Source organism: Grus americana, chromosome 4 (genome assembly GCF_028858705.1).
Source record: "Grus americana isolate bGruAme1 chromosome 4, bGruAme1.mat, whole genome shotgun sequence".
Taxonomy (NCBI): Eukaryota; Metazoa; Chordata; class Aves; order Gruiformes; family Gruidae; genus Grus; species Grus americana.
Window position 1 is genome coordinate 54,335,665 of NC_072855.1, and position 18,241 is coordinate 54,353,905.

Consider the following 18,241-nt stretch of genomic DNA (forward strand, 5'->3'; position numbering starts at 1 on the left):
AAATAATGAGGTGGGAATCTCTTTTCCTTTAAGCATCTAGGGCATGTGATTAAAAGGAAGATCATTATAATGTGCCCCTTACATACTGAAAACTGAGAAGTGAAAGTGTTCTTTTAAACTCCAGAACTAATCTTCTAGTTTTCAAGTCCATTTAGGTGTTTGACTCGTGCTTTTTTAAACATTTGGACTTGACCCAACATCAGAAAACTACTCAATCTCCATTAGGGTAGAAGGAACACATGAAAGCAGCAAAAGGTTTTCCCTAGCAATAATTCAAGCAATACTGCTGCCCACTAATCGAGTGATCCTATTTTTTATCATATCACAATATCAGACAATAACATATAAGGAACGAGCAGAAAAAAGGTATTCACCCCACCAACTGCTCTCTCTGAACACATTACAACAGACAAAGATGCAGTTCTTTGGATACTCAAACCCATATACCACTCAAAGTTAGTCCACTGAAACTGGGGAGTTCCTTTTTCACTTAAGTTATATCTGGGGGGGGGGGGGGAAATCAGAGAGTCAAACGAAGCAACGCCCCCAACTTCCCTTTGTCCTAAGAGGGCAGAATAAACAGAGAGATCAGGTCAGAAAGAGACTGGGACAACACTGGGACAAACTCGGGGAGACTCCGAGTGTGGGCTTTTGGATCTGCTCTCTGGTGAAATCTTTTCTTCTGTTACTGTTTACACGTTGAACCAAGTAATACCTCCGTTATTGCTTGTTTTGCACAACAGCAAAGGTAACTTCGCAAACATACGACCAAGCAGGGAACTGCAGGCTTACTTGCAGTGTGTCTTTTACTGAAAAATACATTTTATTTATCATAACATTCAAAAAAACCAACCCCAACATAATACAAATGCTAACTCATTCAGTTACAAACTTTGGTACTCAGCGGTTTCAGACAGTCCGTTCTTGTGTGGTCGTGAAGCGTTCCATACTGAAGCGTTCCTGATGTGCAACACGCTGCTAGTGCAATTCTCAGAGCGACTCTGCTGTCCTTCAATCCCAGGCTCACGGCATCCTGCAGCGGGACCACTTCGACTTCGCACTTGCCACAATGATGTTGTCTACGTTGAGAGCAGCTCAAAGAGTCCATTTTTCTCCAGTTATGTATCTGCTGTTTTTATTTTTTTCCCCCCACAGGCAACAATCAACACAATGCGTTCACGGCATTTTCCCCTTTGCCTTATAGCCCACCGCTCTCTCATCAGACATACCACCCACATCCTCTTAACAATCATTATCCTTACTTCACACTTGCACTTTTAAATATCTTTACACTGATAGCCCACTCCCTTAAAAAAGGAAGAAAAAAAAGAAAAGAGAAAAAAAAAAGAAAACAAAGAACAGAAAAAGGGAAAAAACCACAAGCGTTTTTAAAGTATGTGTTCTCAGGTAGCCACAAGTTAATGGTAATTTATAAGCATAAGGAATGACACTTTGGCCATCAACACTAGAGAGTAAGCGTAGCTTTGAATGCAGACAAGGGAAAAAAAAAACCAACCACACAACCCATAAATACATTTTAAATCATTCACCAAGTGATTCACCAAGGATTAAATTTAACTGAGTGAAACCAACCCTGCTGCAAAAGACCAGAACAACATTCGTGCATCACTCCAGTCCTGCTCAAACTTTTAATTGGATTCTGACCCAAAACGTGTGGCAGCAGCTGGCCGGTTGTAGCAGACCCCAAACCCTGACAGCAGGGCTGGGAGGGAACTCGAGTGGTGCCAGGATTTTGCCCTGTTTTGCACACGGGGTGAATTTCAGCTGTAATGTACTATGACTGCACCGTGAAACATATAATACTAGCAGCTTGTGAACCCTGACAAGGAGGGCTTGACTCTAATCCAAGATACGTGGTTACACATCACCCCATCAGCTGGAGAAATTCACCACTGGGTATACGAGGAGGAGCACCATATTACCGGATTTTTTTTCTGGCAACCTTTTGTGGCATTATCTGCTGGGTCTGGCTAGACTCAAGCCCAGAGCTCCGGTTTTATACGTATAAAGTGAAGAACCCGGGCCTCGGGTCTGCAAGGCACTCAGCACTCTGGACCAAGTTCAGCAAAGTGTTGCATTGACAAGTGAAAAAAATTGATTGTGCTTCCACTGAAGTTCCAGGAATCTGCTTCAATATTTGAAGTCAGAGATGCATGTGAAGGCTTTGCTGGACTGAGTCTGCAAAGCGAAGCTCCTTGCAAAACTGACCCCTTGATGCAAACATGGAGTCTCTTTAGTAATAGACAAAATTCAGCAAACACTGTTTGACATTAGGATTGACACATTCCACTGAAGAAATCTCCCCTGAGAAAATAAATATCTGTTGGTATTGCCTCATTTCATTGCTTTCGTCTCCACATACAGGTCCAAAAACCTTGCAAAATTTTCCTCCAACAAATACATGTTGAAATCCTTGGCACTTGTGTTCTACGCAATTTTTTTCCTTTCAAGTACACCGGGTGAAACTGTAAACCCTGAGTTTGTGTGTGCAAACCTATATCTTGTAAACTGCTACATGAAACTTCACTCCGAGCACCGATATAGGAAAAGATAGGACAGAAACATTTTTAAACACGGATGCTAGTATTATAATGTACGTACCGTGCACGTGCATGTCACAGTGGATGATCTACTCTGGTACCTGCACTGTCCTGCAGTCCAAAGTACTGTTTTGTTTCACACCAATACTCTAGTCGTAACATCTACGGACTTATCAGTCATGAAAACGTTGAAGAAGCATTCATTTTCTTTAAGAGGCATTCAGCCCAAATCCCAGTAGGAAGTTAAAGCTTGTAACTGTAGACCATACAACCGAAGAGCACGGGGATTAAGCTTACACTCTATATGCTCTAGCTGGGCATGCCAAGCTCTTTAAAAAGGGTTAGGATAGTATTTTGTCATTGGATTTCCACAACGACGAAGATAAATGAGAAGATATATGTTAAATCACTCACTATCTGTATAGTTGCAGTGCATTTCATCCTGAGGGCAATTTCAATTTGTGCCTGTAAACAAATAAATTGCGTTGAAATACAATCTCACATGTATGGTTAAAGACAGTTGTAGCTGAGTTTTCTGTATCTTGAGAGTTACTCATGGAAATTAAAACCTGGGGCTTTCTTTAAGAATGGGAAACCCTGAAACTTCCTTAGCAGCAGGAAACCTTGAGAACAGGCGCAGGAAAATTCTGCCTGTGGGCAAATGCTTAAATACAGACTTTTGAGTTTGCATTTAGATTTTAGATTTCCAACCTGTTACCTCAAGAAAGCTTTATGCTAAATAATTTAGGCTTGATCTTACATGTATTTGCTTTCCAAAGTGCTTCACTGAACTGAAATTTTGGGCAAGGAAACACACTATCGTAGTTTAGTTTTACTGTCATGATAACAATTCTCTTTTACTGAGACAAACTGGTTGCTGGCAACAAAATCATCAGTTTAAGCAAAGTTTGATAGATGGACATACACATCACTGCATTTTGAGTAATCTTATTTTATATTTTCTTGTTCAAAGGAGAAATATTTTCTTAGCAAATATAGATAGCGTGGATGTAGCCCTCCGATAAATGTTTTGAACAATGGCTAAGGAAATTACTACATATTATTGGGGCTGTAACATTAAAAAACTCCTCTCCCAGGGGAATCACTAGGATTGTGTTTTCAGCAATGTTGCAATTTAAGGAAGAATAGACTGCAGTCTTAAAGAAAAATAAATGCTGTCCTCTCCTTTAGAGCCAGGATGTAAAAATATTACATTCAATTTCTGGCTTTCCAGTATTTAAACACTGTCATAGTTAAGGCAACTTGTAATGTTCAACACATTACAGAGGAGCAAATGAAAAACGAAAGCAATCAAATGTGTTTTCCGACATCTACACAATCTGTTTTGAACCATGCCAAAAAATAAACACTAAAGATAACCTGAACACTAGAGATCTCTCCGTTTGCAATTTCAAGTGCAGAAGTACAGAGTACAAAATAGATATCTGATTGCAAATTGTCACCGAAACCTATGGGGAGGACCCTCATTTGCTGCAATGAGATGCAGCTGGGGCCTTTATTTTTTTTTAAAGAGTTGCACTGGATCATCACAACACGTTCCAGGGACCTGGATGAACCTGTGCATCAATCCACACTGGAACACTGCTGCATTTACACCCTGTGTTTTACAAACAGCTGTAGTGGCACTACTACCGCTGGCCACCAGGACAGAGGCAATGCCTAAAGCCTGCAGATTGGCTTCAATATAAAAACAACTTTGCAGAAAATAATGCAGTAATTTAGTATTGCTCGCATAATGAAATGTATGCATACTCCAAAACTGGGGGGTACTTAGGAGAAAACAAGAAACTTACACACTTGTTTTGTATGATGAAGCAAAAAAATGAGAAAACTGTAGAAACAGTTTTTAGGATGCATGTTTAGAGTTACCAAGTGTATTTCAGATTAAAGGAGCATGATTCTTCTTCCTTATCCCTGTAAAAGGAAAAAAAGAAAAAACAAATATAAAAGCATCATTAATAAAAACTAGATTCTTAGAGAGCTGCCATAACCAGTTCTTAGAGACCAACCTTTACTGCTTCAGGGAAATGCATAGTATCTCCTTCGTTGTCACACTATTCTTGCCACTAATTTCCTAAGCTCCTGCCAAGAATCAAACAATAGCACCTGACTTTTTAAACTGTGTCAGTGGTCAGGCAGCCTTATTTTTTGAGCAGAACTGATCCTTGCTACTCGAGGCATGTGGTGCCTTACAACCCTGCGGTCCCCCATGGACTGGTCCTGGGGAACGCCACGCACATAGGTAGCAGGAGGGCAAAGCGATCCATCCGGGATTTAAGCGATCCATCCCAAAGTTTAAGACCTGAGCACTTTACTCACAAACGCAGCATCAGGCATGGTGTATGCAAGCAAAAGTGACACAACCTGTAATCATGTGCTCCAAAATTTGTGGAGCTAAGACTTAAGTATTGGCCCAGGAAAGCACCCTGGGCTCACAATTAACTTTCATTGGTATCAAGGTTAAATGCTATTTAAATGTTTCCTCAGTAGCTATGTATTTGAACACAAGCTCATGCTTATTTCTATTCATAGACTGATTTACTTGATCAAATGCTGAAGCATTCTTGGAATATTCCTGTATTTCCCAATAAAATTAGATGGGTGCTTTACTAAATTCTCAGTAAAGGCATCAACATAAGTAAATCCTACGTATGGTGTATTTCACTGTAAGTTGACTTTTCGACTTAATAATATAGAACATACATTTTGCTGAATAGGTTACAACTAAAATACCAATTTATGAGCCTTTTTAAAAAAATCATTCTTATATGCTATCCACACAAAATTAATTTTTAAAGGCAAGCATAGATTGTCTGATAGCAGGTAGGAAGAAACACAACTAATAATACGTATATTTGCATACTTTGGTGACAGAACTGCTCACATTTGACTTGGGCTACGTTTCCCACAAAAATAAATGCCCCATGTATTCCTGTAACTATTAAGTGGCTTCAGTTTAGGCGCATGTTCAAACAGAGCAAGGAAAAATACTCTTCTAACATTGGGAGCACAATTTACTACAGTTACTTTCTACTTTGCTACATTTTTTTTCTAATTTGTTTACTTGACACAAGGCAGAAACTCCCCAGAATATATTGTGGAAACAGGTATAAAAGTTAAAAGCACATTTTCGGTCATTCATGCTGGGAAGGAGCTCCCTTCAGCTCAGCGCTGTCTAGGTTCACATGCAGGCAGATATGGCAGGTTTACTAGAACTGAAAATTAGCATCTTTTTTTTTCCCCCCATATGAAGGAAGAAGTGCAGCAGGCAAGAACTATGTGGCTAGAAGCTCACCAACTACTGCGAGTGAAGAAGAGGAGGGAGAAAAGCGACCTCATGATATCTCTCAGAAACATGTACATATTCTCTAATATTTGCTGCACGTAAAAAAATTTAAGAATCGTTCAGAAATGGCATCTTGGATTTTGCCAGAATCCAAATCGATAGGATCCATTTTATCCCACTGATTATGCAGAAAAGAGCACCAGCCACAGAAAGAAGTGCTGAAAGAGCAGCAGAGGATTCGATGCCAATGGCACCACAGGCATCACAGCATCACCAAAGCTTCAAGTCGGCGTGATCACGCTGATCTCCAAGAGGTGACTGAGACCGAGATAGATCAGGCCTTGACACGGTGACAGAGTTTGTGAATGAACTTGTGAAAAAAATAAAGAAGGGAGAAAGAGATTATGTGCAGTACAGAAGGAAAGACAAGTGTGGAAAGAAAGAGCATTCATTCAGCTTATTTTGGCTAGTAAAAAAATGGGACCTGAAGGACAGTGTTTTCTTTAAACCCATGCTCATGTGATGAAATCTAGCCATTCAAAAATCCATTTTAGGATCTGTATGGCATTGCTGCAATCAAAAAAATCCTGATCTCCTGTGAAAGCAGTCGGAATGGAAAACGATCAACAGCTTACCCTCCAATTCATGCAAAATTATACTCCTGCTTTTGTTAGGGGACAAAAACTACATCAAGCAAATGCATTTAATTAGAAAAAGAAAGACAAAAGATATACAGGAAAAGAAAGGAAAACACAAAAAAGCAGATAATAAAAGAGAGTAGAAGAGAAAAAATTCTCCCCAGGGACATGAAAGTTATATAAGTGAATGAAAACACTGAGTAGGTACAAGGAATAACAGAATACCAGGAAAGAGGGTGGCAGCTATAGATGTGATTCCCTCCTGCAATTACCTTATTTTCCACTGAAAACCAAAGTCTGATGACAAGCTAAACATGTCTTCCAGCACACAGTTAAAATGATTTGCTTTACTGACACTCAGAACAGGTTGAGAAATCCCTTATACACTGGCAGGACACCTACCTACCCTCAACACGGAGGGGGTATCCCTGTCCACATTGGAGCAACGTGCGTCTGGGCATCATTTAATGGTAAAAGATGAAGTCTTCAAACTGCTGAATGACCTTCTGTAACGAGTACGAAAGTTTCTGCATCACCGATCTTTTGCGGCAGCTTTCACGCCTGTGAGCAACGGCAGAGCTCTGACATAACGCAAAAAAGCAGAGAATCGATGCAGTTATTAACGCCACCAGTAAGAAAGAGCAAGTTGCCGAGAACATCACCCACAGCAGTGATACACCAGGCATTGCAGGCAAGCTAGCTGCGTGACATGGCAGGAGACCCCCCCACCCAGGAAATGAGGGGCAAATCACACCAGGAAATATGGTGGGTTTCACTTTTAAAGAGTGAAATAAGATCGAGAAGCTAGAGCTTTTTGTTTAAATAGTTGCTATAAGATAGAAATATCCTTTTCAAAAACAGTGAGTGTCTAAACTGAAGTCTCACTAACAACTGACTCCTTGTACAAGCGATGTGAATCCGGCCTATAGACCAAATGGAAAAACACCTTTTGCCACTGTTTCTAGACACTCTATCAAGACTTTACTGACAAGACTGACTCAAGTAGCACGGCAGAGCTCAACCTAAATTGAAAATTTGCCTGTCCTGAATGCCCCATAAGGGGCAATGAAAACAACTTAATTTATACCTAGGATAAAAGAATAGCATTTTGGAAATAAAATATTTATAAGCAGGTAAGAAGTAAGCATATAAAGCATTTCAGTAAGGTTTCATTCAACAAATAATCTACTACATTGCAAATTAAAAGAACTACGGAAGCAAAATAAGATAACCCAAACACCAGAAGAAAAAAATTTACCCTCAAACATGCAACTGAACAAAACTCAGTGCAAACGGGTGATAAACTCAAACCTCTGACTGTTGCTGCTGTTTCTCTTTGCCTCTTGATCTGCATCAAGAACAAACTCTGTGAGTCTTTGGTAACCCATGAAAGACTTCTGTAGCTCTGCCACTTGATAAAGATGAGCCGGGTGTTTCAATGCAAGAGGCAAAAGGAGCAGCAACACCCATCCTGAAGGCACTTTCTTAATATTCCAGGTATTTTAAAACAAAATGTCATTGTTCCTTGGTTATTTTGTGCAAGATATCCTGCAGTCTGGTTTTGACATGTGCCGTACGGCCAGTCCCGTGCTCTCCTCCTTGCTCCAGAACAGGCACTCAGTGCCCCCGCACACGCATCCCCGAATTTGGAGGCTGGCCCTGGGTTACAGCCCTAGGTAACCAGACACTGGTGGGACTACGGTGGGCCAAGCTTGGAGCAGCCGTGCAAAATTGTGATTTGCAGCAGTGCCCACGGGCTCCGCTGGAGCCCTCCTGCAGCGCAGGCAGCTGCGGGCACCCGTGGGCACCCGTGTCCCTGCCAGCAACCCCACGGCACCAGGGGAGCACAGCAGGGTCTACACCACATACCCCATTCCCTCATCCCGCTAACAAGAAGGACCCGAAACAAGAGTCTGCCTCCATCAGACCCCTCTCCCGCTCTTCCTAAGGATGAAGAGAAACAGGGGCTCAGGGCAGAGAGATGGGTGCTCAACCTCCCCTTGGGAGGAAGAGGTAAGAAGTGAGAAAGGGGGGATGTGCTGCCAAGGCAGAGGGGCCATTTCATGGCTTGCAAGGTGGGTCCAGAATAGGTGCCCAGCTGCACTCCCCTCCCCAGCAGCAAGGAGACCCCACTGAGTTGCGGCCCCCCAGCCATGGGGCTGCACAAATACAGGCTGCGTGGCGAGCAACTATGGTATGCTTCTACTAAAACTGCCTCTGGGCCAAAAAAAAGAGGGTATTTACCTGCTCCGAGGGATACTGAACTGCACCAGTGGGTGTGCATAACCTTTGTATGTCTATTTTACGCCTATATTTTAAGTCCTGGTGAGGGCCTGCCTGCAGACCCCAGGCCTGTTACTTACACACACCCCCCCACCCCTGAGGAGAAGCTGTGGCACAGCTCTCATTTGGTGGGTAACCTGGTCAGCCCTTAACCAGCACTGGCGATAGCCATGCCTAACAGCCTGCACCCACTCACCCGCGCTCTTCACCGGTGCTCCACCACAAAGCGCATGGTGGTGCCATCGAAGGAGGGAGGCGCGACGATCCGTGGGCCGGTGGCCGGCGCCGTGATGCTGATGACCGGCTTCGCCTCAGCTGCCCCACGCCGTGGTGGCGGTGGGCCCTTGCCAGTGGCCACGTAGTAGGGGCTCTCAGCGAAGGCTGCCTCTGCCGCTGGGCTGCCAGGATCAGCCGGGGCGCTGGCATCGCTGCCCGGGTGGGATAGCGGGCGTGGCAGGGCACCGGTAGGCAGCACGGCAGCGGTGGGCAGGAGACCAGGGTAGAGCATGTACGTGGCGCCATAGGCCCCGGCGTTGAGGGCCAGGGGAGAGAGGGGCAGCGGGACGGGGGCGACGGCCGGCTGCTGGGGCACCGGCACCTCCACGTACTGCCCAGTCTCGGGGTCGAAGAGGCGCCGCTTGAGGGGCTGCTGCACCGGCGTGTCCACCAGGTAGTACTGCCCGGTGCTCACGTCCAGCAGCACCTTGCGCTGCGTCTGCGGGAAGGGCTCGGCCGCTGTCGTCGCGGCGGGCATGGAGGGCGAGAAGCAGAGCAGCGGCGGCGGCGCGGCGCCGGGCAGGGCGGCGAAGGGCAGCGGCGGGCGGTAGAGGGTGGCGGGCGGACCCTCGGCGGGCGGCGGGGCGGCGGCGGGGGGCTCCTCGGCGGGCGGGGCTCCGGGGCTGCCGGGGCGCTTGGCAGTGCCGAAGGGCTGCAGGCTGCACAGCGCCGCCGCCGACGCCGACACCGGGCTGGGGCGGACGCCGCCGCCCGCCCCCGACACCGGCACCGGGGAGGGTGGGGAGCCGGGCTCGGCGGCCGCCTTCAGCGGCAGGGCCAGGTAGTTCCCGCAGTCCGGGCCGCGCTCCGCATCGCCGCCGCCCGCAGGCAGCCGGGAGGAGCGCGGCGCCGCCTGGCCCCGCAGGCCGCCCTCGGAGGGGGGCTTGCCCGGCGCGGGGGCTCCGGTTCCTCCGGCTCCGCGGAGGGTGAGGAGGGCGCGGGGGGCGGCGGGGGGCTCAGCGCGGGGGGGCGGCGGGCCGCGCTGCCGCTGCCGGGCCAGGTTCTCGAAGGCGGCCGCCTTGGCTGAGACCTTGTCGGCGGCGTTGTTGGAAGGGCGGCGAGGCAGCCGCTCGCTTCCCGGCCCCTTGCCCGACGGCTCCTCTGCCTTATCCGCCGGCGGCGGTGGAGGGGCGGCGGCGGCCGGCCGGGGCCCGGTGCCCCTCTCCTGGCTGGCGATGAGGGAGAGGACGTGGCTGTCGGTGATGGGTAGCGGATCGCTCTTGCGCTTCCACTCGCGTTTGTTGAAGCTGTACAGCTCCTCCATGCTCCGCACCGCCGCCGTCAGCTTCTCCAGCGCGTTTTGCACCGGCGCCGCCTTGCCCTCCTCTCGCGGGTCCTCCTCCGGTCCCCTGCCCCTCTCGGCGGGCGGCGGCGGGGGCTGGTGCCGCCAGGGCGCGGCGGATTTAGAGACGATCTTCAGCACGGCCGGCTGGCGCGGGTCGCTCTTGTTCGGGGCGATGGTGGCCACCGGCAGCCTCCCAGAGGTGCGGTGCACCAGGACGGTGCCCTCCGGGGGGCAGGCCGGCGCCCTGCCCCCCGCCTTGGCCCCCGCCTCGGTGGGCTTGGTGGTGGCGTGGCCGACCGCCTGGCAGGTGATGACCACGGGGGAGAGGGACCTGGGGACGCCGGCGATGACCAGCTGCTGCCGAGGTTTTTGCTCCGGGCCGCCCTGGTCGGAAGCGACGCTACCTTTGTCGCTGCTGTTATCCCCCGAGTCGCAACTGTAGGAGCTTTTGATGAGCTTCCGCACGTCCCGCACCTGGTGGAGGGGTCCCTGGGCTCTGTACTTGCCGTCCCTCACGTCGCGCACCAGGAACTGCGGCACCTTGTCGGGGCCGTCGCCGGCCTTGGGCGGCTTGGGCTGCTGGCCCCTGCCTTCCTCTGGCGGCCGGCCCGCGATCTGCGGCGTCAGCAGCTGGGCGATGCTGAAGGCGGCGTCCCGGGGCTGCTGCAGGCTGCCCAGGCTGATCTTGATTTCGGGGGCTTTGGGCTTGGCGGCGAGGGGCGAGGAAGCGGCGGCGGCGGAGCATTTGGTCGCCTGCTTGCCGGGCTCCTTCTCCCGGGGGGTGTGCTGGATGGCGGGGACGAACAAGCGGGACATCTTGGTGGACTTGCCGGCGGAGATCTCGCCCAGGTCGGCCCGCCAGTCGTGCCTGGAGGAGAGCTTCAGCTTGCCGATGGGTGCTCTCTCCTCCTTCCTCTCCGCCTCCCGCTCCTTCCAGGACCTGAAGGCGCTGTTCTGGCTGCGGAGGAAGGTGGCCTTGATGGCCTCCGAGGCGCTGCGCTTCACCTCGCATAGCTCCTCCGACAGCGCTCGGTCCAGGCTGCGGCTCCCCTCGCGGGGCGTCGAAGCCTTGGAGGCCGGCGACCGGCCACCGCCTCCCTCGCCTGCCTCCTCTGCCGTCGCCGCGGTGCTGTCCGAGCCGCCCTCCGAGTGCCGGGAGCTCTGCCGCTGCACACCGCCCTCCCGCTGCCGCTCCCGGCTGCCGGCAGCGGCGGGCTCCGGCTCCCGTCCGGCGCTCAACCCGGTGTAAGAGGTGTCGGTGATCTCGCCCCGCTCCATCTTGAACTCGTGCTCCAGCTGCATCTTCTTGGAGATGACGTTTTTGAGGAGGCTGGAGGCGAACTTGGACTTCTTGCTGGATGCCACCCCGCCGCCCTCCGCCGCCGGCGGCTCCCCGCCGCCCGCCTCGGGGGGCTGCCCGGCTTCGGGGGCATCGCCGAGGTCCAGCAGGGTCACCACTCGGGAGGCCGCCCGCAGCCGCCGCGGCGCCTCGACGTGGGCAATCTCCCCATCGAGCTTGCTGACCACGAACTCGAGGGCTTTGGTCTGCGACCGGCCGGAGCGCAGCAGGCTGGGCTCAGCTCTCTGCCCCAGGCTGCCGCACTTGAGGTCCAGGTAGGTGGACCAGCGGTTGATGCCGAGGGCATTGTCGGGCAGGGAGGCGGAGGAGGCGCGGGAGCCGGGGCGCAGGGTGTCGAAGTAGGGGTACGCCAGGCTGCGGAAAGCCCTGGCCGTCAGGTTTCGCACTTCTTTGTCGGCATCGTCCAGCTCGCTGACGGCGCTGGAGGCGCCGCTCGAGTGCTCCCCCGCCCTGGCGGCCCCGCACCGGGTCTGCAGCCGCGCGGGGACCGCGATGAATTTTTTCGCGTTGTCGCGGACCGCGTCCGGTTTTAAACTCGCATTGTGTTCAGGAGCCGCGGGGACACGGAGGCTCATGTCGCTTTCATGCTTGGCAGCGTAAATAGTGTTTTGCTTTCCGCGCACGTTGCTAGACTCATTTATAGCCCGGGAAGCGGCTTTGATTGATAGGAGAAGCTGGGCGGCCGGGCTCCCGCCGGGGCGGCCGGACTGCTTGGACGGGCTTTCCCCCGAGCTGGCGCGTTTGTCCCGGCCGGGGGTGTCGTGTTCGGAAGTAAGGCTGACGATCTCGGTGCTGCTGGTGTTGTCGATGCTGTCCGTCTGGTTGTTGGGGTCGCTGGTGGTTGTGCTGAGGTAGCAACTATTCTCCTCCTCCTCCTCCGTCGGCGTGTCCCCCGGGGTCTCGTCGCTCCCGAAGGAGGCGTAGTCCACGAAGGAGTAGATCACGTTGTTGTCCTCGAAGTCCCAGCGGGCGGCCAGCCCCGCGTCGAAGTCCATGTCGTGGTCCACCTCGCTCAGCTGGATCTCCTGCGTGCTGATATAGTGCGCCTCGTCGCGGCCGCCGGCGGGGGGGATGCCCGGGGGGGCGCCGGCAGGGGCCGCCTTGCGCCCCGCGTTCTCGTCCTCCTCGCTTTCGTAGCCGAAGGAGGACGAGGAGGTTTTGCCTTCCGTCGACACCGGGTCGCCCATTGCGGTGAAGCCACCCGCCTTGGTCACCGGCGAAGGGCAGGAGGAGGAGGAAGACTCCGGGCAGCCCCCCGCCTCCGGCGGCCCGCCTCTCCCTGCCGCTCCCCCGGAGCCGGGGCTGGAGTCAGCGCCGCATCCCGCCGCAGCCACCGCGCCCGGGAAAGGCGGGCGATCCCGCCCGCGGTCCGAGGATGCTGGCCCCGCAGCCCCGCCCGGCGGCCCGCCGCTCGCCGAGCCGCCAACATCCCCGGTCCCGCCGGCTCCGCTTTCCGGTGCGGAACCGGCCGCTCGCTCCGCGCCGCCGGCCGGGGCCAGCTCGGGGGGCTGGCGGCTTTCCTCCGACCCCCGCGGCGAGCCGCGGATCTCCACGTACGCTGCCTCCTCCTCCTCGATGGCTGCCTCCGGGCTCGGGCCCCGTCCCGCCGCCGCGCCCTCGGGGCCGGCTCGGGGACCGGCGGGCGGCTGGCCGGGCGCGTCCATGCCGGGGCCGTCGGGGCGCGGCAGTGGCCCGAGGGGGCGGGCAGGCACGTGCCGGCAGGGACGGGCAGCGCTGCGGGGACGGGGGGGCAGCGGGCCGCCCACCCCCTGCCCTCCCCTTCCCTCCCCTCCTCCGCCCGGCGCGCCGGCTCCCGGCCCGGGCGGGCATCACCGCCGGGGGGCGGAGGGGTCGGGCCGGGCCGGGCCGGGCCGGGCTCGGCTCCCCCCCCGCACCGCAGCCTGCCGAGGCCCGCTTAGTCGCCCGGGCGAGCGTGGCCGGTTGCCCTGCGGGGGATCCCGGAACGAGCTTGGGGCGCTCCGGGTTTTTCCGAGATAGGCGCCACTTGGCCGGTCCCAGGCGCGGACTATACATAGAGCCGGCGTCACTTACGCCGGTTGAACAAAATCCTATTTTAAACGTCTGTGTTTGCCGGAATAAAGGCGCCCGGCAGCTCCTTGGAAGGAGGGAGCCACCGCTGCCTGCAAAGATGCTGCTGCTGCCCGGCTTCCCGGTCGGCGAGCCGCCGGCACCGGCAGGAAGAGGCAGCTCCCAGGGCACCGGCTGAGCACGCAGGCTTGCCTACACCAAACACACCCTTGTCCCACACGCAGCAGAGGCTAAACACTTTTTCCTTCCTTAAACTACCCCCTTGCACCCTGTGTCCCCACTTGTAGTAGGTGCGTTACAGACGGGTGCCCCGTGGATGCTGGCTTGGCCCTGTGCCTTCACAGCAGTCTGGAGAGCCGCTGGCTAGGGGACCCAAGCTGCCTTTTTCCAGGAAGTGCTGTTATAGACGTAACCAGCACCTAAGACCTACTAAAAGGCATTTCTATGGCACACCTGACCTTTGGTGGCTGAGGGCTTTACTGAGTGGTCACCAGGATGACACACCAAAAATCACTCCAGAGCCGCAGAAGCAAAAGGCAAGCTGTTAAACACCAAGGAGGAGAAATGGAGGAAAGCAAGCAACGTTGAGGAGCAGCTCTTAGGTATAAAATGCAGATAACAGCCTAAATTTACAGCTTAAAAACCAAATAAGCCTCCACACACTTCGGTGAGCAAGCCAGCGTTGGGCTGGGAACGTCGGACATTAGGCAGGGGAGGGTTGTGGAAAACCCCAAAGCAAGCACCAGGATCCGTGCCCCTACAGCTGCATGCACTGGTGCGGAGGGCATGGTGTGCACCTCTCCCAGGGATGCCGTGAGGATGCAGGGACAGAGAGGTGAAGCATTAAAACAAGGGTTTCCCAGTGCTCCCAGCTCCAAGGTGGCCCTGGTTCCATAGCTCTGCTGCCATCTGCCCCACGAGGTTGCTGTGTTCCCACTGCCTCTGGGAAAAGTGTCCTCCCTCCCTTATTGAGCCCAGGCAGTGGCTTGTGGGGATCCCTGCAGCTATGGCAGGTTTCGTATCCCGTTTTGGCTAAGAGTTTCCTTTCTTCCCAGGGGAGAAAAGTGAGGTGGCTCCAGTTCTTAGTACCCTACAAAGATGTGCAGTAGTTTCTCTGGCTGCAGAGTGACAGTGTGAAAACTATTGCTAAAGCACCCGGTGATATTTTAACAGAAAGACACATCCTCCAAAACTTGGAGGGTTTGGAGCAAGTCAGGTGAGGCGCAGTGAGGCTCTCCCCATGTGGCAGGGATAACTGTGTGGTTCCTATCCCTCTTGAGGATGTCCTACCTCCAGCATGCTTTTAAGGAGAGGCTGGGCACCAGCTCTCAGGAGTACTAGGCCTACCCAACCTTAATCTGTCCTTAGCCCAGGTTCACGTAGCTTCAACTCCCCTTGTACATGCAACAACTGTGCAGTCCTCCACAGAGCTATGGTAAATGGCATCAGCATTCCCTAAACACAACTTCACCAGGTTTTGTTGTCCTGCCCCTCCATTTTAGACTTGCCCCTCTGTCTTAAGCATCCATAACAAACACATGACATTACTAGAAAAAGACAATATGTTTAGCACCTTATTAAAGAGAGATCTTGGTTTCAACTGGCAGTGGGACAAGACTAGATCCTCAAATACAGTCCTTTCCAAATACTTGGGATGCGAGGGATATTAGGTTTAAACCCTGATCATTCATCGTCCTTAGGTAGAGCTCCAGCAGCAGTAGCATCCCTGCCTCCTGCTCTGCCTCTCTTCTATTGGATGCCTCCTCTCAAACAAGATCTCCACCTCACGTTCTCACTGCCCCCACTCTCTGATCCCCCGAAGCAGGGTCTCAGGTGTCAGTCTCTCATATCTTACTCTCCTCTCTAGGATTTGGTTTTCCTGTGTTAAGAATGCACAATAAATCAGATCTTTGCTTGTGAAACTTGCAGAATTAAAAGTGGGGTTTGTTTTTTTTTTAACAGTTGTTCATATACTCCTGCCAAGATCCCCATCAAAACAAGCATCGAAACTTGACTCTTTATTTATCTATTTCCATGGTCTGATTTCTAGCTACGGTTCAGAGATGGTTTTTCTGTCTTTTTCCTTTGGTGATGTCTTGAACTGAATCTGCTCAATCTTACAAAACCAGGCGATGATTCTCACAACTGAGGCTGAGACCGTAATGGAGCACTCATGCACGTATGTTTATAACGTATCTCTGTCTCCACCACAGGGAGTTTATGCTCCAGATGACAAAAATACATACATAAAATCCACACCTGTTCTTCCCCACTTTCAGTTACAGCTAGCCCTGGAGGCCTGCCTGCCTTAGGCAGTCAGATCAGCGTATTTCCCATGGCACTAAGAGGTTGCTATGGTATACAGAGCCACCCGAATCCTAATGCCCATTAAAAAAAGTGAATCTGTAACATCCAGCTTAAGTGCTCTAATAATCACTGTATGCATGTTGGAGGAGGGGGGAAAGAATGAGAAGGAATTCCTCCTCTCTTTTTTTTTTTTGTATCAGAAGTTTCTGCCCTGACGCAGTGCCAGCCCCTCAGAGATGCTTTGCTGCAAGTCTGGCCCAGAGCAAAGTGTAAAATTCCACAGGGGGTTTAGGCTTAATTCCTTCTCCTCAGCCTTTCCTCTTAGCTGCCTTAGTGTCAGCTTTTGTAGAGCCTGTTTCAGAGGTGCCTAATAACCCCCACACTTTGTATTTGAAGCTTGGCTGCACGGCTTGAACTTAGAGACTGACTCCCTGGGACTGTAGGGCTGCCTACAAAGGGTCAAAGTTCTTCAACAGCTTGTGGTTGTTGATTTGTTGTTTTTTTAAAAGTTTTTCTATGTCTATTACTGTTGACAGACAAACCCTACACCAAGCAACAGTAATGATACACTGGTTGGCTCCCAAGTAAAAGTACGTGGGAAAACTGTGGCTTCATCACACTTCCATACAAATAGCGATTTCTCACTCTACTCTAGTAAAGCATCTCCATGGATTAATAATCAGATCAATGTGATTTTACTTAATAATGTTGGATATCAGTAGCAAATGCATGTCATCCTTATGCTCCTAGTAATATTCTGTTGAGGTGTTCATTAACACTAATTACTCTTTTGTGTTTTCCATGTTTAAATTCTCTCACTCACCGAAGTTACCAGTGTCTACGATTTCTGCATCCAAATCTGTCAGGAGTGTTACCGAAGCTGTCCTGACCACTCTATAAAATCTGTACATTGAATGCTTGTCATAACATAATAGGTATTCTACTTTTAAGCTCTTACTGTTAAAAATGCCAACACACAGTGTTTAACCACATTCTGCCCTTTGCTAATGTAAGGTTAGATCAGACAGGTAAAGGTGATGGGAAAAATGCAGACAGCCTGAATCACCTGCGCACCTTAAAATACATCACTCAAGGAAGCAGCAGGGAAGTGGGATTTAAAAGGCATTTGAGAAGAGGGACTTAAAAGAACAATAAAGACCTTAAGGGTGAGGTTAGGGAGACTGTAAGTATAGTCCGCATAGGAGACCACGCAGAAGAAGGCATAGGGTTTTTTTCCTTCACCTGAGACATGGACAGAAAAGTGAATAACTGGTAGAGGAGTAGCAGGAGGGGAAGGATTTAGTTGAGCTTTCTCTGACTAGGGAAAGGGAAGATATTAATTTGTTAATTAACATTAGGAAATGTTAATACCACGATAAACATTTTTGTTCTTACAGTGTTGTATCAGTTTTTAAACACTGAAGTTGGAATAAAAAATACAAAGAAGTTAATAAAATCAGGCTGATACAGAAGAGAAATAAAAATATTATTTGCACAGAGAAGACAGACACAGTTCCAATAGCTAAGATGGCCTGCAGGAAAGGTTATGCTTCTTGCATGGAAAGAAATGATGGCTTTTGCAGAAAATAAGGAAACAGCAGTAGGATTCTGCTGTTCTGTGCACACAGCAAAAGACTTCGTTTCACTATAGGTTCAGAGAGAGACAAAGACTGATACAGTCATAGGAAGAAGCTTTAATTTTGGCCAATTAGTCTTTTTTGAATAATATTTGAATACTGCTGGATTCAGTTTCTCCCTCAGTAGTTTTTTGATAACATTGTGCATTGTCAACATGAGCTTTGTGGTAGACATTATTTTTCTCATCTTTAAAATCAAAGCAAATAAATACTTGGCAAGAGTTTAGAAGTGTATGTTAAGGAGAAAGGAAAATCAAAACCAGCACCCTGATTTGCCCTCAGGAACAGTGCTTGAGAAGGAGGGAGCAAAAGCCACTGTGGGAAAGGAGAAGGGGACTTGTGGTTTAGCAATAAACAGCGAAGCCCAGCACACATTATAAATCTCCGAGTGCTACAAGATATATTGAAAGAAAATATAATATGCACAAATGCCCTATGGTATGGAAACTTTCTAACAAACCAAAGTGGAAATAAAATGAAATTTTCTGAGCTCGCACTAAACCAGTGTCTCTTCTGGGATTTACCAAGGGCCTGGCTG

At 50.9% G+C, this 18,241-nt stretch overlaps 1 protein-coding gene across 6 annotated transcripts; it reads right to left on the reverse strand.

Annotated features, from left to right (window-relative positions):
* Positions 1-805: 805 nt before the first annotated feature.
* C4H4orf54 (chromosome 4 C4orf54 homolog) lies at positions 806-13,381 on the reverse strand. 6 transcript variants are annotated; one of them, XR_008576827.1, is made up of 4 exons: positions 8,986-13,381; positions 6,909-7,087; positions 4,376-4,496; positions 806-3,026 (listed from the first exon to the last, which is right to left on the reverse strand). XR_008576827.1 is itself a non-coding variant. In XM_054823704.1 (2 exons), exon 1 carries the CDS (start codon positions 13,372-13,374, stop codon positions 8,995-8,997), a length of 4,380 nt encoding a protein of 1,459 aa, XP_054679679.1. In that variant the 5' UTR covers positions 13,375-13,381; the 3' UTR covers positions 806-4,496; positions 8,986-8,994. The 6 variants fall into 6 exon arrangements, 1 of the variants encoding a protein (XP_054679679.1); XR_008576826.1 differs by having other exon boundaries at positions 806-4,496; positions 6,909-7,012; XR_008576824.1 differs by having other exon boundaries at positions 806-4,496.
* Positions 13,382-18,241: the final 4,860 nt, after the last annotated feature.

Coding starts and splice junctions, on each gene's coding strand:
- C4H4orf54 (XM_054823704.1), bottom strand. CDS start 13,374: ATGGACGCGCCCGGCCAGCCGCCCGCCGGTCCCCGAGCCGGCCCCGAG.